The 23,670-nt window shown below is 40.5% G+C and overlaps 1 protein-coding gene across 2 annotated transcripts in view; it reads right to left on the bottom strand.

Moving 5' to 3' along the window:
* CA10 (carbonic anhydrase 10) overlaps window positions 1-23,463 on the bottom strand; it is a 550,367-nt gene extending 526,904 nt beyond the window's left edge. The window contains exons 1-2 of one of the 2 annotated variants that reach the window (XM_033183553.1): window positions 22,791-23,463; window positions 21,246-21,891 (exon numbers count right to left, since the gene is read on the bottom strand). In XM_033183553.1, the coding sequence (XP_033039444.1) occupies window positions 21,246-21,306 (61 nt within the window). In that variant the 5' untranslated portion in view covers window positions 21,307-21,891; window positions 22,791-23,463. Of the gene's footprint in view, window positions 1-21,245; window positions 22,242-22,790 lie in introns of those variants that run through there. The other variant, XM_033183554.1, reaches the window with a different exon arrangement.
* Between the last annotated feature and the right edge of the window lie 207 nt (window positions 23,464-23,670).

Raw genomic sequence — 23,670 nt, forward strand, 5'->3', positions numbered from 1 at the left:
GTCCTGGAGAGTTCCATCTGTCCCTTTCTGAGCCTAATAATTTCCCACAAGAGGTTACAAAAGGTATTAACGTGAACAATATCATTGGCCGAAGTATTCACACTGTTATGGATGGAGGGAAGAAGGTGACAGGGGAGAGTATATTTCATGTATATTTCTTGTGAGATGTGATTTTGAAATGGAAATAATCTAACAGAATAAATTTTGCATCTAGATTAGTGAAGGCAACATAGAGCTGCTTTGGAAAATACCTCAGTTGTAAAATAATGTGAACTTTTACCAAATGACCTGGTAATTAATATTAAAATGAGGAATTTTTCCCTATAAAAATTAGTCAACTTGGAAATCTATATAAATTCTTCTTCTGCATTTGTATAGCTCATTTTATAATACCTATTAAATTTTGAAGTTTACTTATGTGGGGATTTTTTTTTTCACACACACATGTGAGTCCCTGGGCCAGAGCTTGGCACGCAGGGAGGAAGGGTGGCAAAAGTGTATGGACCCAAAAGTCAAATAACTGGAAGTTCAAATCCCAGCTCTCTTACCTAGCAATATGAATTTGGCCACATTTCCTAAGCCTCAGCTTCCTCATCTGCAAAATGGGGAGAACAACTATCCATTTCTCCCAGGGTTGACGTGACAATTAAATGAAATAAATAATATAAAATATTACTATTATCTGTAACACACAGGAAACACTCAATAAATATTGACTACTGTTAGATATTCAAGTGAAAATATTCATTTCAGTATAATGCTTTTATGCATAAATTGTGAATCATCTCGACATCCTAACTCCTATTGTTCAAAACGAACAACATACATTTGGGGTAGGATTTGATATGAAGAGACAACTGAAAATCAGCTCAATATAAGTCTGGTATCTATGAATTTCTTGACTGTTAGCTTTGAGTCTTACTCTCTTATTCTCCTTTGAAGCCATAATATCTTTCACAGTGCTTGGCACTCAACTCCAGTAAATATTTATTTAATAAATGGAACATTTATTGAATAAATCGTGGGGTGAATAAAGTGGGCAAACAATCTGAACAGTCACAAGCAATTTTACTTAGCTTGTTCACCCAACTTAGCTTTAGGACTCTATTAGAATGCTCTCAAAAGGTGGAGAGCACTGGATGCGGGAAATATCAATAATTTTTCTAGCTTTCCTTCACAGCAGCTGTGGTGGACATTTGTCATGCTTCCTGGACTGTCATCACACTCTCAATGCCTATCCTATGTGCATCAGTTTCCTATTGCTGCTGTAACAAATTACCACATATTTAGTAGCTTAGAACAACACAAATGTATTATCTTACAGTTCTGGAGCTCAGAAATCTGAAATGAATCTTAAGGGGCTAAAATCAAGGTAACAGCAGGCATGTGTTCTTTCTTGAGGCTCCAGGGAAGAATTAATTTCCTTGTCTTTTCCAGCTACTGGGGACCTTTTGCATTTCTGGCAACTCCCTTCCTTCATCTTCCAAGTGCATCAATCCAACCTCAGCTTCTGTTCTCACATCTTCTTTTTCTGATTCTGATCATTCTGCCCCTCTTTTACAATGACCTTTGTGATCACATTTGGCCCGCCCAGATAATCTAGGATAATCTCCCAATCTCAAGATCCTTAATCATGAATGCTAAATCCCTTTTACCATGTAAAATAACCATATTCACAGGTTCCTGGCATTAGAATTAGGACACGAACATCTCTGGGAGGCTATTCTTCAGCCAACTCACTATGTTTGGAGTTATTTCCTGCCTTTTGTATCCAGTCCCACCCAGGCAGAATCCTGTACTTTACTTTGGACAGGAAGCATGTGACTGAATTTAGTCATTCAGATGCCTGAGATTATGGTTCTAAAGTGAACAGCATGAGGAAACAGATTTTATAACAAATCCATCTTCTGGTGAGGTTAGTAGCAGCAGTGTCCAGCTTTCTGGATACCAATGTTGTATAGAGCTCAGTACACACCAGCAATGAGATCTGGCTATTTCTACACAGCAGTGGCAGGAACCCTTTTCAGAGCAATGCCATAATATATCCTTGTAAGTACAGTTTCCACTTCCTATTTTTTGGCCTACCTTCAGACCCTGTGAGCACCTCAAGTGCTTTAATAAAATTGTTTTCGGCCTATAGTAGTCCTGAAGGTTTTATTATTTATAACTAAGGAACCCAATGGACATCGCCTCCTGTGCTAGATTGTAAGAAGGGCCTTCAGGACGGCTGACAGAGTGCTCCTAGAAAATTGGAACAGCAGACAATCATTTGGGGCATCATTTAGGTGCCAAGTACTTTGTAAAAAGACCCTGAAGAAATGGAATGCAATCATTCAAACTAGGAGTTGGTAAATTGTGCTGTTCTTTATAACACCTGGTGTAGGGGGAGGGGAGAAAGAGAATCTCCTATGGAGGTCTGTTCTGAGACTTTGATTTTCATCTCTTCTCAATATAACAGACCAATTCAGATAGAATTCTATTTGTGAAGGAATAGCAGGAGAGATTTTGATTACTGATTCTGGTCAGCATGGATGCACCCCTCAGTGATTTTCAAAGCACTTTACAGTCATTAATTGTTTATATTAAATTAAATAGTCTTGGATATCCATTAGTTTAGAAAGCAAAATTATATCTGGCTTAAAACTGCTTTTTGCCTACTGCCTCACTCGCCTCTGCATTATCTAGAACTTGCTCACATATGGCTCTTACTTTATCCATCTGTAAGAGAAGGTGATTTTTTTTCCTCCCCAAAATAATGCATTTCCATCCCTCTCTGTTCAGTGTCTTCTGCTTGCAGTTTGGAGAGCTCGGTTCAAATCCTAACGGTAGCAGTTAGTATGACTTGAACTAGTTACTTAACCTCTCTGAGCTTCCTTCTTCTACAAAATGTTGATATTATACTCCCAAACAGACTCATAGTGAAGATTGAATAAGTATGTGGTATGGTGGCTGAGCTCAGACTCTGGATTCAGACAGGTCCACATTCAAATCTTAGCTTACATCTTAACAGCTGTGTGCTCCCCAGTGTTACCTGGGTGCCTGTCTCCTCTCAATAGAATCAGAGATGGATAAGAACTCCCTCATAGGGTTAGAGATAAAATGAGATAATAAATGGAGAGCACTTTGCACAGTGCCTGTTAGGTTCTAATATTATGAACAGTTAAGTGGCTGTTTGGAGTGGGTGTTTGGAGTGAATTAAGGAATTATCAAATGAAATAATAAAATCAACTTCATGTTTTTAAACATCCCCCCCCACCACCACCTTCCTTCAACACGGTCTCTAGTGACCTGAAATCCTTTCTAAATAATTGTTTAAAGGTTGTTACCACTAACAGAGATCAGATCTGTGTTCGCCTGCACAAGAATTGGAGAGGGACTGACTACAAAGAAACATAAGAAATTTGAGGGAGTGATGGAAATGTTCCACATCTTCGTTGCAGTGGTGGTTATAGGACTATATTTTTTACCCTAAACTAATCAAACCATATACTTAAAGTGAGTGCATTTCATGTTTATTGCACTTCAATACAAGTTTATGTTTTTTTTGTTTTTTTGTTTTTTTTTTGGGATGGAGTCACGCTCTGTCACCCGGGCTGGAGTGCAGTGGCCGGATCTCATCTCACTGCAAGCTCCACCTCCCGGGTTTATGCCATTCTCCTGCCTCAGCCTCCGGAGTAGCTGGTACTACAGGCGCCCGCCACCTCACCCAGCTAGTTTTTTTTTTTTTTTGTATTTTTTAGTAGAAACGGGGTTTCACCGTGTTAGCCAGGATGGTTTCGATCTCCTGACCTCGTGATCCGCGTTAGCCAGGATGGTCTCGATCTCCTGATCTTGTGATCTGCCCGTCTAGGCCTCCCAAAGTGCTGGGATTACAGGCTTGAGCCACCGCGCCCGGCCAAAAGTTTATGTTAATTAATATATTATGTGTATTCTAGAGCAAGGGTTAGCGAACATTTTTCTGGGAAGGGCCAGATAGAAAGTAATTTGAGCTTTGCTGACCTTAGGCTCTGTTGCAGCTACTCTGCCACTGTGGTGTAAAGGTAGCCATCGAAAATAGATACTAGACAGTTCATAAATGAATGGGTGTGGTTGTGTTTCAGTCAAACACAATTCATGAACCAAAATGTGTTTTCATATAATTTTCATGTGTTATGAAATATATTATTTCCTCTTTTGATTTTCCCCCCAACTATCTGAAAATCTAACAACCATTCTTAGACTCTGGGCCTTACAAAGACAGGCAGTAGGCTGGATTTGATCGGTGGGCCACTGTTTGTCAGCCCCTGCTCTAGAGTTCCAAAGAGGCTTTGTTAGGCAGCGTTATGAAATCTGCTTTAGGGACTTAGTACAAATACCATGTCTAAGAGGGCTGGGAGTCCAGCTCCTGTGAGCCCTGCAGGGTCTTTGCCAGAATCCACTTCCTCTGTGGCCAGCCTAAGCCGCTGCTTCTTGACTTCAATTTTGCCATCTGTGCAGAGAGGACAACAGTCATCTTTCAGAGCCCGGTAAAGCTCATTGAGCTTGTTATTTGAGAGAAAATGCTCTATCCATGTGCAAAAGCTGATCATGGCCTGGGTTATGAGTCTGGCCTGTCTCAATCATCAGGGGGAAAGGTTTGATTTCTCAGGTTGTCATTCCTAAAATTGCTTGTTCTCCAGGTGATGTTCTTATTTCTGAATATGGTCTGACCTTCGTTCCCCAAAGAGAAGGGTTATTTTTTCAAAGAGCTGGCAGAAGCAAAGTACTCAGAAAGCTTGCTCCTTCCCTGCCAAACTGGCATCCTAGCACAAACCATGCCTTAGGGGAGGGTGGCTTTCCCCCATAATGTTTGTCTGGATGGGTCCAGAGCTACTCTAAGCTCCTCTGAGAGCAAAGGGAGCTTTATAAATGCAAACCAGCACAAACTGAGGTTTCTTGTTTTTGGTTTCTGAGAGTACAAGGTGCTTGAAGCATTTTTGGGGTAGTAAAATGGCCAAGGTATCCACAAAAGTCAAGATAGTTCTGAGGTTCCTGAAGCTTCAAAGCTTTTAAAAATTGACTATTACATGTAAAATTCAATCAATCCCTTGTTGAAGAAAAAATTATTATCCACGCACCCAGTTTATTCTCCTACCTGTTGGAAGCATGAAGAAAACAATATTATCCAGGCACCCAGTTTATCCTCCTAACTGTTGGAAGAATTTGATTCAATTGTTTCTCACAAATTTTTTTTTGTAAAAAGTCGGATAATAAATGTTTTAGGCTTTGCAGGCAGTATGGTCTCTGTTACAATTACTCAACACTGCTGCTGTGATGTAAATAAAACAAGTCCCAGACAATACATCGATGAATGAGCATGACCCTGTCCCAGTACAACTTAGTTTTCTAAGTTGTAAACAAACAGGTTGTGGGCTGGATTTAGTCCACAGGCTGTTGTTTGCTGAGCTCTGGTCTGAGTTGTGTTATATCTAGAAGGGACTAGGTCGGTTAGGGAAGAGAAAAAAAAAACCTAAACCAGCAGAGACTACTGGTGAGAATGTGGAAAAACCTATCATTACGGATTGGAGAGTAAAACCCAACCAATGAGGATGTTGCATTAGGAGTAGGGCGGGGATACCCTAGTTGAATCCTGGCCATGGTGAATTTTCCTGATGAAAGTAGAAAGGCAGCCAGTGGATGGGCAGCACCAGGGACAGGAAGAGCCAATGGGGCATTGTGGGGAGATACCGCTGCTGGCTGGACTGCTCATAACAGTGTTCACAAAGGAGCCTCTGCTTGAACATGTGAGAACCTATGAGTAAGCCACGTAGGATTCAGGTGGGTCAAAACAAGGTAAAAACCACAGCATGAGCAAAAGCACAGGGAAGTATCTGCAAGGTGCTGCATAGAATCCTGAGTTGGCAAGTTGGAGCAAAGTTGGAAAGGTCAGTCTATGGCACATCATGGAAGACTTTAAAACATCACTTGCAACAGTGTGAACTTTTTATTTTTAAGAGTCAGTGACAGGTACTGAAGGTTTCTGAGCTTGTAGTACCATATACCCTACAAAGCAGCCAACTCAAATAGTCTTCCTCCTTTACAAAGAGACTATGATTGGCTGCATCTCACATGTTATGAATATGATGCTAATACCAGATCACATTTATTAAGCCATTATTATCTGCCTGATAATACTGTACTAAATGCTTTACTTTCATATGTCATTTAATAATGCTTATAAGAAATCACTGATGGGGTTATTTTTATCTCCATTTTACAGATTAGAAAACTGAGATACATAAGAAGTTAACTTACCCAAAGCCAACCAGCTTGTAAGAGGCAGAGTGTGGGTTTAAATGCAGCTCTTAATCATTCTCAACTCAAGCTATATGGCATCTCAGTGGATTTAAACATATTTCTGCATTTTAACAGTTAAATAAAACACTTTTAACATCATTTCTAAATTGTTTCTCCAGTGTTCCCTCTCCTCAAAAATCCCCAATACTATAATTACATTTGTCATCTTTTTATCTTCCTATGAATTATTTTTTAAGATCACCAGATTAATAATAAAATATTTGTAAATTTAAATTTTGTTCAAGTTTCATACAAACTCAGTGCACTGATTTAGCATTAAATCTTAATTTCCATCAATGGCATATCTATCCATCTATGTATATAATTATTTTCACATTATTTGGGTTACATTTTAGGAGGATATTGCTTTGATGAACACAAACCATATATTTATCTAACATGAATTTTTGGCCAAACACAATAGTGTGACAAAATTTTAAATAAGTTAGGATGAGTTCATGTCCTTTGTAGGGACATGGATGCAGCTGGAAACCATCATTCTCAGCAAACTATCGCAAGAACAGAAAACCAAACACCGCATGTTCTCACTCATAGGTGGGAATTGAACAATGAGATCATTTGGACACAGGAAGGGGAATATCACACACCAGGGTCTATTGTGGGGTGGGGGAAGCGGGGAGGGATAGCATTAGGAGATATACCTAATGTAAATGATGAGTTAATGGGTGCAGTACACCAACATGGCACATGTATACATATGTAACAAACCTTCACGTTGTGCACATGTACCCTAGAACTTAAAGTATAATAATTAAAAAATAATAATAATAATTTTAAATAAGTAAAAAATGCTTATATAAATAAAAGCTTAGAAAGAAACAAACCAGAATATTAATAATAGTTGTATTATGGTTATGTGATTATAAGTGATCTTTTTTTCTCTTTTTTCCAAATGATTTTAAATTGGATTATGTTAGTGTTAAAAGTTTAAAATATGATCATGTGAAAAATGTTCTTTTTAAAAAAAGAGAGGTTATAAAAATAATACATTGGAAACTAATCAGCACTAATGAAATAATGCCCAAATGCAAAACATGATGATGTTCCATGAAGGTTCCCTGTACCTAAAGCAACTGGATCTCATTAAATCCCTGGGACCTAAAATCAGGCTAGCTGGGGTGGGTCTATACTCAGCTTCTCTAAGTACAATCAATTTAAGAGAAACAGGAGTAGAGGTTTAGTGGATTAGTCACAGCAGGCCATTAATCTCTGCATTCTCAGTTGTAATCCAGCCTCTACCAACGAGATTGGAGGAAAAAAATCCCACACAAAAAACAAACACTGGGAAAAGCTCTAAAGCAGGCTCCCTAGAGACAGACATACTCAAGTCACAGTTTGCTTGTCTTTAGTTAACATCAATACAGTATTTATCATCTGTCCTATTTCTTGTTGGTTTTCCTTTTATGCCTTTTGCTGAAATGCTCAGATCAGATATATTTGAAAAGGAACCATACCGCAATCCCAGGAAGAGCTCAGCATTAAATTATCGTTTAAAAAAATCCTTCTGTCAAGTGAATATGAAACATAAATCAAAGCTATGTTTTCATGTTGCAAATAGGTTGAAAAAAACATGGGTAAGGTTATCATAAACACAAATTAGTGCTTGGGGAAACAGGTAAAACTGAGCAATGAAAAGGAAATAGAGTAGCCAAATTTCAGTAAAAATGAGTGACAGTTTCAAAAATTGCAGGGTAAATAGTATATCTTTTATCATAAATGGATTAGACCATAATAATACCTCACTTCTTTACTGCTCTGGCAAATGACCTAGAATTTACTAATGTATTAAGTGGGAAAAAATAATAAGCAAATTCCTGAGCCAGGATTCTATTTATGCCACTACTGTCAAGGCCGAATATTTATTGGATTATATGAGACCACATGCCTACATTAGAGGTTTTGATAAATTTAAAGTGCAGTTGTAAACCAAAAATAGGTGGCATTAATTTCTTAATTTTTAAAAAATTATTAAAGGAACATATGGGCCAGACCCAGTAAACTGTCTCTGAAGATGATGGTATGAAAAGACATCATTATCTCCCTTTTTATTACCTTTAAAATATTCCCCAAACATTCTAGTTTCCCCTAGTGAATCAGATGCAACCAACCTTAACTGATTATGTGCTATGTGCAGACATTGTGCTAAACATTTTCACATGCATTGGCTCATTTAATCCCCATGTTTTACATGATATTGCCAAATTCCTTCCTAATTTTGCTTAATGTATCTTTTATTCTTTTAGCTTCAGCCATAACAAAAGCAAAAGCCACCATTTATCAAGTGCACTCTACGTGCCAAACACCAGGCTCCACTTTTTTTTTTATTTCAAGCCCGCTTAACTTCAAAGATAGGTGTTATTGCCTCCAATTTACAAACGAGGATAGTGACAGTTAGAGATGTTAAATAACTTCCTAAAGTCACACAATAAGAAACAGCAGAGTTGAGGTTAAATAGTAAGACAATGTATAATGTTTTCAATGAATGCTCTTCAATAAATCTGTAGCAGTCAATGATGACCCCTAGACTCTTTCCCAGTGTTGCACTACAGGGTGACAAGGTAATCATTCCACAAATATTATTTGGGTTATTTTTCTCATAATGTCTTATCTTATGATTGCCCATCTAGAAAGTCATTTGCCACTTTTCTGTTCACTCAAGTCGTGAAAGATCTTCCCATATTTTCATCTTGTTGCCTCAACATTTCAAAAACTGGGTAAGTTTAGCATGAACAGCAAATTTGAACAACTTTCTGTAAAAGTCTGTTAATGTACTAAAGTTCCCAAGTTGGAAAGGGACCTAGAAACTACTTACTCCAATATGCTTAAACTGTTTAAAAGGAGAAAACTGGCCCCAGAATAGTAAAATTAATTCCTCCATGCTACAGAAGTAGTAGTGACAAAACTAACGCTAAACACAACATGTCCTAACTTCCATCCTAGTCATCTCTTTAGCAAGTCACCTAATTCTAGCTTTCCTATAATGTATAAAAATGTGCTCCAGGAACAATACTTAAGAAGGTTTACAATTCCAGACCTAGAAAAGGTATTTCTTTATTCTTAGCCACGGTTTCCTATCTCTGATCTAACTTGTTATGCAAAATAACATCTTGAATCCCATAGCTATTTAGGTTTGTTTAATAGATTTTGAGGTAAACCATTGCTGAAAGGATCTTTGAAATATTAGTCACTATTCTACATACTTGCTTACTCTCTCAAGGAATTCAAGCACATTACTACAGCCTCATAAACAGGTTATACTTTACTTTCGGATATAACACAGTAAAACGATAAGGAACTTCATACTGTTTGACCCAATAATCACAATACTGAGATTTTTAAAAAAATAATTTAATAAATATCTACTTGGATAAAAACAAATGCCAAAAAATGTCATAAACTAGAAACAACATATATGCTTAAAAACAAGGGGAAAGTTAAATATAAATAATGCTATTTTAGATGAATAAACTACTCTGGAAATATAAGAAAAAAATGCATATTAAAGTAGCAGATACTAGCTAATTGTTCACAAACCATTTTCCCTTTGCTCCTAGCTACAAGGCTAGCCTACAACTCTCCAACTGCTTTAAAATAAGATGTTAATGGGTGTAGCACATCAACATGGTACATGTATACATATGTAAAAAACCTGCATGTTGTACACACGTACCTTAGAACTTAAAGTCTAATAAAATAAATAAATAAGATGTGGCTGGTTGGGCACTTTGGCTCATGCTTGTAATCCCAGCACTTTGGGAGGCAGAGGCAGGAGGATCACTTGAGGTTGGGAGTTTGAGACCAGTCTGACCAACATGGTAAAACCCCATGGTAAAAAAATAAAAATAAAAATAAGATGTGGCAATGTGACTGACCAGAAAGGATGCCCACAGCTTTCCTTCTTGGCCCACAAAAAACCTTCCCGTGGTCTTTCTCTATACCTTTTTTTCCCATCTGGTGATATTGATGCCCAGGAAAACTTTGGAAACCATAGGAGGTAGCTGAGCCCCTATCAGCCTTGAGACTCCCAAGTCACTACTAATGACATAATTTTTTTTCTTATATCTCTTTCCTCTCTCCAAGCACCTACATGCCCACACACACACATTGACATCTATTGGACAATTAATGCAAATAAGTAAGCCTCCACTGTGTTATGTCACTGAGATTGCAGAGTGTATGTGTCAGGGTTCAGGATATCCTGAACTGACACAACTAGGAAGCAACATGGGAAAATATTTAAGATACAAAGTTTCTTTTTAAAGTACAAATTGGAAAAGTTACTGTTTGAAAATTTAGTAAACAAAAATTTGGTCTATGGGGAATAATTTTTTTCCTAAATTTTTTTTCTAATATTGTATCATATTTGGCATAAAATACACTCATTGATTCCTGGCTCCACTCACATCTGTGACACTAAAACACTCTGCATATACAGTCCCTGTCTTGCAAGGAGCACTGGTCAAGAAAGAACATCTCAATTGAATACATGATTGGCCTAAACAACCAAGGCATAAGCACAACTCTCATTCATTAAGTTGTTCAACTTGTCTTACTTTGGATGTGGCACATTATATGCCTTTACCTGGCTTAGTCAAGCTCTAATTTCAGCAGTTCTGAAAGCAGATTAAAAAAAAAAAAAAAAGCCTGCACTAACTTATACAGTTAAAATAGCACGTGGCTCTCATTCAGCCAATAAAACTCAGTGCTAAAACAAAACTAAAACTAAAAAGCCACAAAGAACTACACCACAGTGGAAAAACAGGAATGAAACTTGTTACAGAAATAAAACATAATGACTTCACTACTTTGTATTCCACTTTACAGGGCTTTGAGTCACTGTAACTTAGAGCCAGTATCATTATGGTGCATTATAAGACTTGGACATCAAGTGACATATTTCTATTCACACCCAGGTCATACAATAGAAACCTGATACTCACCAATGTCTCACTTTAAAATCCCCAAACATCCACTGAGAAATTAACAATAGGGCCCCTTTTTTTCCTATAACCCCTTTTTATTTTTTTCTGTAATTAAGATTACAAGCAAACAACAACATTATCCAACTGACCATTTCCTCACAGTTGTAAAGATTAACCAGGTGATTACAGAGTGAATTCACAGCCAAGGACAGCAAATCCACTCTGTTCTTTCAATTCCTTGGCTGCCAGCTCTTGTCTGGTAAGAACTAGTCAACTACACCACAATTCTGTTACAAAAGGCCAGAGGGGAAGTAATGTTTTCTTTCACAAGACTGAAAACACCATAGAGACCACAGTAATTTCCTGTATTGCTCTGCATCAAGACTAAAAAGTGGGGTAGGCTATTCTCCCTCAAGCACTCTAGTTCAACACTAACTAGGGAACAGTGAGCTTTCTGAAGTGTTGTTTCCTCCCAAGTAGGAACTTGGTAAGAAATACCATACATGTTCTAAGCAAACTCCTTAAGAAGGAACAGAGATGACATGGAGAAAAGAATGACAGTGTATTCACCGATCTTTGATTGTCCTAGTTCAAACCTTTGGTATGGTGTCATAAATACAAAAAGAGCCAAAATACATTTTAAACAACTATAAGTGCCCCATATAAGGATGATTTGTCAAATGGAAATATGAGTCAGAGCAGGGACTAGAAAACTATCAAACATTGCTCATTGGGAAGGTTCCCATTCTTTGTGACTCTGCACACTCAAAAACCTACATGCAGTAGAAGCAAGACAACAGCTGAAAGAGGTGTCTTCTTCATCTCCCCTCCCTCATGGCCTCAGATCTTGTCCCCCAGTCTCCCCTGAATGTGGAAAAGCCACTCTCAATCGCTCCTTGTTATTCATTTATGTATTAATTCAGTTATTCATTATTGAGCATTTTCTAAATGCCAGGCACTGGGTTGGGTAATGGGAAAAAAACACACACACATTTGTGTGTCACTACATACACATTCTATAGGGCAAAGACCATTGCTGTTTTGTTTGCTACATTGTATCTTATGCCTGGCCCAGTGCCCACCTCATAGGAGGCATTCATTAGCAGTTGTGGAATAAATTAACAAATATATTAAACACGGGGAAAAAAATCTTCCATATATATTACTTTACTGTTTATTTCAAGAATCCTCTGAGGTATTTATTATTATTCTAACCTTGTGTTGGAGGACAGGCCTATGCTCCCTCAATAATTGCAGCTATCAGAATTGTTTTCCTTGAGGGTAAAAGGTAGCTAGCTCTGTGTGTAGTGAGAGAGAGAGGAGCGGAAAGAGAATATGTTGACTCACATCCTTCAGTAAATGTGTTTATTCCAACTCTGGCATTGCTGCCAAATGTGTTGCAAAGCCAGCAAGACTTGGCTCTGGAAAACTCACCTGAAAGTCACAGGCCTCATTTCCTACTGACAGCCCCTTCAGCCACCAGGCAGGAAGTATTGGACAAAGCTAAAGATTAATTCTTCATTTACTGTGATGAAAGTACCACCTCTCCCAGATCAGCAGGCAAAGACATTTGTATGCTGTCTCCTTCATAACCATTGATAATCTCTCCACTCCCATCCTGATGGCCCCCTAATGCAAATATAATCAAACCCCACACTGGCTATCCCGTTACCAGCCCAATCTTGCTAATAAACAGCAATTGTGGCTTTGTTATAAAAGTGATCCTAGATCATTTCTCACCACCCAAACCTTCCCACCCCCACCCCTCACTGCTGGAAATCCTTTAAAGTTCTGTTTAAGGTTACATGAAATAAAAACTGCAAAGAAGTTACAGAAAACTTTCATTAATCAATGAGTAAGATGATAATAGACATACTGTAAAATTCACGATCAGTCAATAGGGTCCTGGCTTTTTTTTCCTAGGGTGTAAATATATGGCAATAAACTAAGTAAAGAGATGATACAAACTCTGTAATCTATATCTGGGTTACTCCAAAACTTCTGGGAAGCCATCTGGAACCAGGAACAACACTGGAAAATGATCAGTGTTCTGGGCCAAGTGGAGCATAACTGGACAAGAGCCAAAGCTTTAATACTGACTGGTCTCTTCCTAATGAAAGACGCAAACTGCATACTTCCTTGGGCCTTTAAAAGATGCCTTCCTTGCACAGAGGGGCACTAGGTGATTCTTACTCACAATATTATATGCAAGGGATTACTGTTATTGAAATTATATACCTTATATACTCTTCCATCTCAACCTCATCCATCACACTACACTCTTTAGTTGTGGCCATGATGACTTTTTGACCGTCCCCTGAATTAATCATGTCCTATGTCCTATCTAATCTCCCTTCCTTTGCAAATGCTGTTTCATATGTTCATCCATCTCTCATCACATCCCTCTTGGTTAATTAGCCAAAATCTTCCACGACAACTCTTTAACATCCTTGGAGACTCACCCTAAGCATCCTCTACTAACACTACTTACTCTCCTTCTCTACCCCTCCTACTTTCAGGATGAGTCAGATGTCCCTGCTCTCTTCTCCTCAAACACTTTCTATACCTCTTTTTATTACATGCCTATCACATTCTGCTGTGACTACCAATATTTAAAAAATCAGTCTCTTACTAGATGAAGAATTTTTGGAGGAAAAGGTCACTGTCTTACTTATTCTGGTTGGATTCTGAGTACCTGATGTATAGTGTGCCCTCAATAAATGTTGAATGATTAAGTGGACAAAGAAAACCATTTCAATTTAGGTCTCTATACTCATTCTATACTAACTGAACCATAGAGTGGGTAAAATGTATATATCATTTAGTTAACCAGGGGTATATTCTGTTAAGTGAATATGTACTCTATTGGAAATAAGAGTTGAACAGAATGTAATAAGATAAAACTGCTACACAATGCTTTGTAGTGCTTCAAGCATCTGTTTTATGTCAAATAGTGTATCTATTGCTTAGCCCACAATTAATCTTCATGACACCAATGCATGTACAGATGATTCATTTCTCTTAGCCTTCATCTAATGCTAAAGACATTGTTATTATTCTTCAAGTACAAAATTGAAGACATTTGTATTTGCTTAACCTGAAAATACCAAATCTCAAAGATCAGGATAAATGAGGGCCACAGGAGATTTATAAAAATTGAATTTTTTAAAAAAGTCTATCACTTAGAATGTCCCATAATGGCCTAATTGATCTATCAGGCCAGGATTTTTTAAATGGGTTTGTGATCAAGAATAAATGTTGACAGGAAAAGAAGACAAGGAGTTGAGTTTCTAAGTAATATCTTATTACAATCAAAGTAAAAATATTAAGTTGCACACAAACCCGATTATGTCATTTTCCTTAGCTCCCCATTAGCTAGCTCCTCATAAGTAAAAGGTAAGGTCTAAGCTTCTTATTGTGGCTTACAATCTCCTTCACACTGGCCTAAGGTTATTTTTGTAACCCCCGTATCCAGTCATTTATTCCAACCCATCTACTCCTTATCCCCAATCCACCATACTTTGATATTTTGTTTTTTAAATGCCTTCTTGTCTATGAACATACTATTCTTGCCACATGATATGTCTTCTTTCTCCATGTTCTGTTGAAATCTCGTGTATTCTTCTAGGTCTAGCTCATATGTTTTCTATAAATCTTTTCCCTTCCCCACTTGTATCTACCCACAACAGAGTTAATTGCTCTTCCTTTATACTTCTATTATACTTTATACACACTTCTATTCTACAGCATGTACTCTCTTGTTAAATACTAAGGACCAAGTATTGTTCATTTCTGTGATTCCAGTGCCTAGCATACAGTTTGCTGTCGATACATTTTTGTTGAACATAGAATAAATGATTAAATAATTAATTGGCATTTAGAAAAACTGATCCAAAGTGTCAGCAAGTATTATTATTGATGTCAATGATAATAATATATTTAAAAATAATAATATTGATTATTTTATGGGAGCAACTTCAATTTACTGAATGATTAATACATGTCAGGCAGTATGGCAGATTCTTTTGTACATTTTCTATACCTCACATTTTACAGATGAGGACTTAAGGCACACAGAACTTAAATTACTTATCCAAGACCACACAGATTCAGAGAGTGAATCCCAAAGTTAGAATTCACATGTCTGCCTATCTGGGCTCTAAAACCCAGGCTTGCTCTCATGTGATGTGTATACATTGGCTAATGGCTGCTGTATTCCAGATACCACATTAGCCATTTCACAAATGGTGTTTTGTTATCCTTATAATTACCTTATAGGAACAACAACCTTGAGAGGTAAGTATCTGTTTTACAGATGAGCAAGCTGAGACCCTACCTCCAGTCCCCTCCAGTTCACCCCCTACACAAGAACTCCAACTCAACTGTCTACAAACTCAAACAGGCTACAAACTCTGTAAAGTACAGTGCTAGTTGTAGACATGCAACAGAAATTTAAAATCCAAAGAAATGTTAGAATTTCAAACGAATTTTAACCAAGAATCCATTGAATTGATGCAAAGATCCATAATAAAAAAACAAAAGTCACAAAGCGAATAACCATATCAGGATACTTCATATTCTCTCAATTCAATAGCTCCCTAAGTGGGCTCATCCCAGCTTTCCAGTATCTCCCAAAGTGAATCTTTTGTTTCAGCTGGGACATTCTTTAGTGTACATCCTCTTGTTTCTATTCCTCCTTTTTGATGATGAGGTCCCCTCTGTCTCTTTCATCAAAATCTCCAAAATCAATCTAATATACTCCTTTTCTTTCATGTCTAGACTTCTCCCTTCTATACAATTTATGCCAATTATTAAACAATTAGCCATTTTTCTTATTCCTTTATATCACAATGCATTTTAGCATTACAACTTTGCATTTATAATAATATCTTAACAAATAAACATTACTCATATTATATTATATCATTATAAACTGTGTGTATGTATCTCAACTTTGCTTCTATAACTGTATCTTAAGTATGGATCATATATGGTGTAAAGCATATATAGCGTAAAACAGATGCTTTACACTTGCATAATGCAAAACATGTTTATTCAAGAATAACTCTCTGAAATTTCCCTCAGCAAGGCTTTGAAATGGGCAAAGCAAATATAATTTTTATTTTATGGCTGAGGACTGAGATTCTGAGAGGTCAAGAAAACTGCCCAAAGTTATAAAGGTAATGAAGGTGGAGTTGTATTGAAGGAAAAGTCTTCTGATTTCCATACTCTTTCTATAATGACTCGGTATCATACACATTTATGATACTTGGATCTCTTTTTGACCTAACCCTTAGGCCCAAGTATATAATGCTTAATTAAGGTGATAAATTGAGATGTTAGTTACTGACTTGGAATGGTAATCAAACCCCTCTCCCCAGCCAAGGGACTGGCAGTCCACATTGACATTTATTTTTGCCCTTGAGATTTTATACAACTCCAAAAGACTTTCTTGACTCACTATCTGGAGAGTTTTATCTATGATGGTGGTTGTCTGTCAGTAACTGGGCTATATGACATCACATGGGAAACTGGATTTAAAGAAGCCACATTGCTAAGGAGATCATCAGATAAGTAGTCATTGTAAGGGTGGGACTTTTTATTGGGGGACATTCTATTTCGAGCCATATCTAAAGCATATATAGTTTGCCATTTTTGAGGCACTTTAAAATTGGGTATATACTGCATTATAATATGCAATGGAAAGAAAAATTCTGTGAATCCCCTGGGTAATAAGTACTACACGGTTTCCAGGTAGTTTACTAAACTTTCCAAGCCTCAACTCCATATTGGACTCACAGGGATAAAGTGAGTTACGCTCATGACTCTGCACCAAAGCTTAATGCTACCAGTCTAATTTGTATGGGAAAGAAAATTAAGAGACTTTTCAAAATTGTTTAGCCAAGGCTTCCTGGAAAATAAGATTCGTGCTCAATGTTATAGATGTGCTTGCTGATGATGGTTTTCTTTTTGCTTTTAAACAAGTTGATATGGAACAAGGTAAAAGCTCTACTCCACCATGAACCAAGCCTATACAATGTCAGATTTGTAGGAAATAATGACATTATTGCATGCTTACTATGTGATAGAAACTGTGCTGTGTGAAAATCTTGGGCACAATATCTCATTTAGTTGATAGAACAAACATGTGGTATGTGTACTATTATCTCTTTTCTACACATAAGAAAACTGAAGTTATGCTATTTTAATGTTAAGATTAGGAAAACAATGTAGGAAATATTCCTTGCTTATAGAGATTGCTGATCCTAAGATGCTAGAGGCATTTGGGTAATAGCCTCATCTGTTTGATTGACAGAGTAATGTACAACTCAAATGCTACCTTAATTCTAGCTCTAAACTGTAATCATCTTAAACTTTTACTACCAAATTCTCTAAGACTTACATTCATTTAACCCAATTTATTCTTTCAGAGACATCAATATAAAAAAATTAAATAAAAATATTTGAAAGGAATCTTGAACCAAAACATAAATGATATACTGAATTTTGACTCAGGTAGATCTGGATGTGAAACCTCTAGGCTGAAGCTCTGTGGGCTTTGGTTGTTATAGCTATAAGATTGTCCCACAAATTCTAAGAATAGATGAATTAAATACGTGCAATATATGTAAAATGTGTGAAAATGCCACATAATTCAAATGGTTATTGATGTTATTATTATGAATAAACTGACAAAGAAGTAAAGTTACATAAGGAGGAAGTAGGATGCATTGTATAAACTAAATTAGGCAGCTCTTGTCTGACCAGGAAATTCTCTCCTCATGCTGCTAAGCATACATTCTTGCTGACCTGCGCTGCTTTGGTAGGAAGGGAATGGTGCTCTTGCAGTACACAGAAAAATCATTCTGGTTCTCTCTCTTTAACTCTCTGATCTCTTCATACACCCTGGATGCCTTACATTTTCAGCAAAGTGAGATCTGAGTTTAATGGAAAGCCAGAAGAACTCCCAAATCATGCCCTTTAGCCTAGCTGTGTTGCATTAAGTAGCCAAAGCTGATGTGATCTCGCAAATAAAAGACATACATGCTACTGACCCAGCATCTCGCTAAGCCTGGCCAAACAGTCCCATTTTCCAATAGTTTCATCAAAACCAAATTATTAGTGCAGAACCATCAGACATGCCAAGCCCGGGTGTCTGTACTTTAAGCAACATATCCAAATAGGCCCATGGAGAAATTTGGGGGTGGGTTAGAGGAAGTGTTGGAACCTTTGGTTAACAAAACACTAAGCTACAAAGCACCAGTGTGTTCCTGAAAGCAAATGCCACCAAATGAAATTCAGTCAATATATATTCCATATGACAAAACTACTACTACCAACATTTTCCTTCTGTAAAGTGTTTAGACTGCAGACTTCTACTAGCCTTTTCCAGCCTGGTGTTTCTCAGTAATGGAGCCAACTCTATCAATGCTTCAAGTATCAATGTCTGGTAACTCTGTAAGGATTGGCACCCATTTAGTGGTCAGGAAAATTCATTCCAAGATGCTAAAGAGGTGCTTTGTTTTTAATTTTTTTAATTTAAGATTTAGTAGATTCTATGATCACAGGGTTATGTTCATTTCAGTAGAGCTCAGTCATGAGTAAATTAAAACTGCAAATCATGGAGACAGAAAAGAAAGATCCACTAAACTCTCTCAAAGCCACAATTATTCAACCTTAGTGCATTGCATTTCCTATACATCCTAAGGCTGCCAGATGGAAAAAGAATGGAGTCTGAGTCTCCCAAACTGTAGCAATTGTGAGTCACAATCATATTACTAATAATAATTCTCACATACATGGGCATTATTAAATGAGTGGCTCTGCTTAAAGGAGGATGAGGCCACACTGACCATGGAGAATAAATGGCCTTTTAAAGTTGTTTATGGATGTGTAAAATAAAGAGTATATGATGTTACATCCCTGCCTAAATGTCTTCATAAAGTGCAAATTAATGCAGATCCTAACTAGGCATTTGGAACGCTAACCTAGTTTTCTGTGTTTAGCTAATAACTAGCAATTTTGCTTACACTTTTATCCTCTCATTACATAGCAATAATGATTATTTAGTAAATACATGTGAAAGGCCATGTACTCCATAGCACTCCTCCTGGGTTGGAAATAACCCCCCTCCTAATGCTTCCATTTGAATAATTTAGTTGCTGATACACCAAATCAAATATAGCTGTGACAGGTATCCCACTAATGCTTTTTTTGGAGGCTAAAATCAGACCCTTTCTCAGCCTGTTCCCCTCGGTGATTGCCTGGCCAAACTCAGGGTAAGGGCTGGGGACAAAGAGGATGCTGGAGGAAATCCAGAGCCTTAATCAATGTTAACCCTTTATAAATCTTACAGGTACTCAGATGCCTTGTCTGATTTGAAAATTATTAATGATACTGGGGAGAAGTAAGGAAAGGCTATTTTATAACTAGTCAAATATTCTGGAACAAGAGAGAGAGTTTGAAATAGACATGTAGAAGAGAAAGATGTAAAATATGGCCTTGTGAGATGCCACCCAGTTCATATCTGGACATATGACTGATACAAACCTTTACAAGTCACTTGAGAATTTTTACTCCTAGATGCAGAATGGAATAATAGAAGTCCCACTAGAGGAGTTGGGGTGACCCCAGGGCACATTTTCTTGTCTGCCAGGTACACAACACATCTCACTGATGTATCACAGAGACAAATTTCTTAATAGGATAGCCAAGTCCCACACAGAATGGTTTCGGATAACAGAGTCCCATTTCTTCCCTATGAGGAGAAAATTGGAAGCGAGACTGGGATTTGGAACAGAGTCCAGGGCGAGGGCAGAACTAGGGTTGTTTTCTCCTATCAAGAATCAGGTCTGGCTTAAGGGGAGGGGATTGACAGGGTTGAAGGAAGAGGCAGGAAACATGTCTCTCCACCCCAATGCTGCTTAAATGTGGCTGCTCAAAGGGGCAATATCCTGCTCTCCTCTTCTGATGACTTCATGGGAAGTTGGCCGAGTCCTCAGTTCTGCAGAAGGAATGCAGGCAGAAGGGAGCACTACAAATGGGCTTTTCCTTGGGTGATCAAGTGGCAGGTGTGAAGGGAAATGGGGTGGGTGCCTTCAATGGGAGGAGCCACTGAACTGGGGAATACTGCTGGTCCAGGGGCTTTCCCCTTTCCCTCCCAGCTTCCTCCCATCCCCAATTCCCTGCACCAACAAAGACACTGCTCAAAAACCAGAACCCGTCCTAACACACTCAGGCACAGGTGTCCATAAGCCCTACCTCCTTCACCTCAACACCCTGAAATCCTGTTTGCTCTTAAAAGCACAGACAGGCCCAAGTAGACTGAGAGGTCTGAGCCAGAACATCCTTGCTATTGGGAATTAAAAAACACCATGATGTATTTGTGACACTGTAGTGCTTTAAAAAGAAAATTGAGGGGTAGAGGAGGGTGTGCCAGCAGGTTTCAAAGCATCGCAATCAGTCCTGATGTGTTTGGGGAAGGCATGGAGGACATATCTGATCCCTGCTGGTACTCTCCAGTCCTGCATCCTCCCGCAGTCTCTTGAAAGTATTTAGATACCCGGGCAGGGCCCCGCGTCCATTTTGCCAGCCAGGAACCACCGAGTTTGGGAACTTTGAAAGCCAGGGGATGGGGGTGGTGGTTGCCAAGGCTCGGATTTCAGCGCCAGAGTTCTCAGCCAGGAAAGCAGTTGAAAATCAACACCCATCTGCCTCTTCTTTCTCATCCCCCACCACTTTTTCCTTCACCCTTCCAGGACTGCACACAGATCCTAACCACCCTCCCCGTCCCCCTACACCCCCCCTACACACGTTCAGACACCCTTGGGCTGAGAAGGATTTTGATTCTGAAGGCGGCAAACCCGCAGAACTGAAAGGGTCTCGCCACCCCCCTCTCCGCCCCGTGGCTACATACAATAAAACCCCATACACCCCAAACATCACAACATAACCCAAATCAGCCAGTGACTTCGGCGCGTCCCGTACCTGATATGCAGACGATGAAATTGGCTTGAAGAAGAAAAAGCACCTCCCAGACTATTTCCATCCTCTGATTCTCATTCCAAGTGCATCACTCGACGGGAAAACAGGGGGGGCAGGGGGGAGCCCGACACGGCACACACACATACACACGCGCACACACTTCCGAGCGAGTGCACACTCGCACTCCCACCCGACAGCCGGCCAGGGACAGTCACCCCCAAGATCAATATCGCAGTTTGAATTGTTCCGGCAAATCTCCCCTCGGGCTCGACGGATGTGCGCCCCAGATGTGCTGACACATGTCCGATGCCTCGCTGCCTCGGAGGTCTCCCCGCTTGCGTGTCTCTTCTCTTCGCAGCAGCAGCGGAAACCGCACTAGCCGCGGCGGCGGCGGCGGCGGCGGCGGCAGCCACCTGAAGCCACCAACACTGGGCTCTTCCAGCAAAAACGAGACCCCGATTCGCCTGGCGCCCCAAGAAGACATAGACGATAGCCCCCCGCCGGGCCGCGCAGTGCAATTCCGGGCTCCCGGGAGCGCGTAGCTCGCTGGCTAAGCCCAGGCAGTCCGCGGCAAGTTGCCCTCGAAGTCCGCCCCCCTCACCGGGGCATGGTCGGAGGGTGGCTGCTGCGCTCCGGGGCCGTTCTTCTCCTGCTTCCGGGGGGGCGGGGAAGGAGCAGACACACAGAGAAAGAGAGGCAGGGATTATTGCCCGAAACCGCCAGCCGCCGGCAGCCTCCGCCGACCCTCCCTGCTCCCCAAGTCCGCGCGCAGCCTTTCGCCTCTCAGCCGGGTTCCGGCCGTGCGTCCAGGGCGCCAAGGGGAAGGGCTGGGCCCCGGGGACTGGGGCGCGGTGGGGGCCCACGGACTCTCCAGGTCGCGCGCGCGCTTCCTGCTTCTTTGCTATTTTCCTGGACTCCCCAGAACCCCCAGTTGCCTGGCTTCCATCGCCCGCAACTAGCGCCGCTGCCGAGATTTTCCGCAATGCAACTGCAGGGGTCGTTATTTCCTCGCCTACGGATCCCGACGCTTCCCGACTCAGAGAGGAGGAGGGCAGGTAGGGGCGGGAGGAGGAGAAGGAGGCTCGGCCAGGTGAGCGTCCCCGCCGCCGCCGGGAGTCCCAGCGTTAGCTCCGCAGCCCGGCACCCGGGGGCGGAGGCAGGAGGCCCGGGCGGGGAGGTGCGGCTGAGCTCGGCCATGAGGAGGAGGAGGAGGCTGGGTGTTACAGCTTCAGGCCACCTTGGCCGCCGCCTCGGCCCCAGTCCCTGGCAGCCGCCTCCGCACTCCGCACCGCCCTGGCTGCCCCTGTTACCCTCCAGGATTTTCGAGTTTCTCTTCTTAAAAAGAACTTCGTGCTGCGGGTTCGGCGCGGGAGACCCAGGCAGGACTCATCCTGGGAGTGCTGTGCTGTGCTCTCCCTCCGCTGCGAAATATTGGAGATTTTTTTTTTTTTTTTTTTTGCATAATTCATTGCCTGCCCTCTCCATTTCGTCCCTTTCATGCCCCCCACCCTTTCCCCCTTTCCGCACCAGTGCCAGAACACTACTTACCCCGGAGTTCTTTTCTCTGCAGGTCCCTAGACCAGGTGCAACTCTTGCCTGCAAGTCCCTGCCTCCCTCCTCCCGAAAGGGGGGAACACCGCCTTTCCAAGTCCGGGTGCCAGCAGCAGCTGCTGCCAACTGTGCCTTCGCCCAACTCCAGGAGGATTCGGGACTATTGGAAACCCGAGCTTTAGAGGAACGGGGTTCCCTTCTTGTCTTTCTTTTATTCTGCTTTTCTTTAGGGAAGCTCTAGTGCTTTGGAGGCTTTTGCTGGGCTCCAGGATACTTTCCGCCAACGACACTCAGCAGCTTCCACTGAAGGAGATTTCCCCACCAAACCCGCGCGCGCGCACACACGCACACCCAGCGCGCGGCGCTCCAGGGCCCCAGGGGAAGGTAGGGGCGGCGCGAGCACCACCCGCCCACCCAGGCCGAGGCCAGGGGCAGCCAGTCCGCAGAAGGTCTCTTGGGGAGGCGGGCTGTCTATAGCCTAGGAAAGACTTGCACCTGGTTGCAGTGTGGATGCGGGAGAATTGAAGAAAACCCTGTGCTCAGGACTGTTTGCCTAGGAGGGCTGGAAACGAAAGGGGAAAGACAAAATCTCAACAGATTTGTTCGCTTCCATCGCTGCAGTGGTGATTTGCGAAAGCTCAAACCTACCTCTTTGGGGTTACTGACGAAGAGGAGGGAGCGTAGAGGGAATCCCTGGGAAGATCCAGGATTTCTCGGCGCGCTTGTCCCGATTGGGAACTAGTGACGTTAGGAGATTTTGCACAAACGCGGATGAACACACACATAACAAACATAAATACACACATACCCCGCGGGGATTTTTTATCCACTTTTAATTTTTGATGTTTAGAAGCTATTTCAGTATAAACCTCGGTCG

Source organism: Trachypithecus francoisi, unplaced genomic scaffold (assembly GCF_009764315.1).
Source record: "Trachypithecus francoisi isolate TF-2019V2 unplaced genomic scaffold, Tfra_2.0 Lachesis_group20, whole genome shotgun sequence".
Taxonomy (NCBI): domain Eukaryota; kingdom Metazoa; phylum Chordata; class Mammalia; order Primates; family Cercopithecidae; genus Trachypithecus; species Trachypithecus francoisi.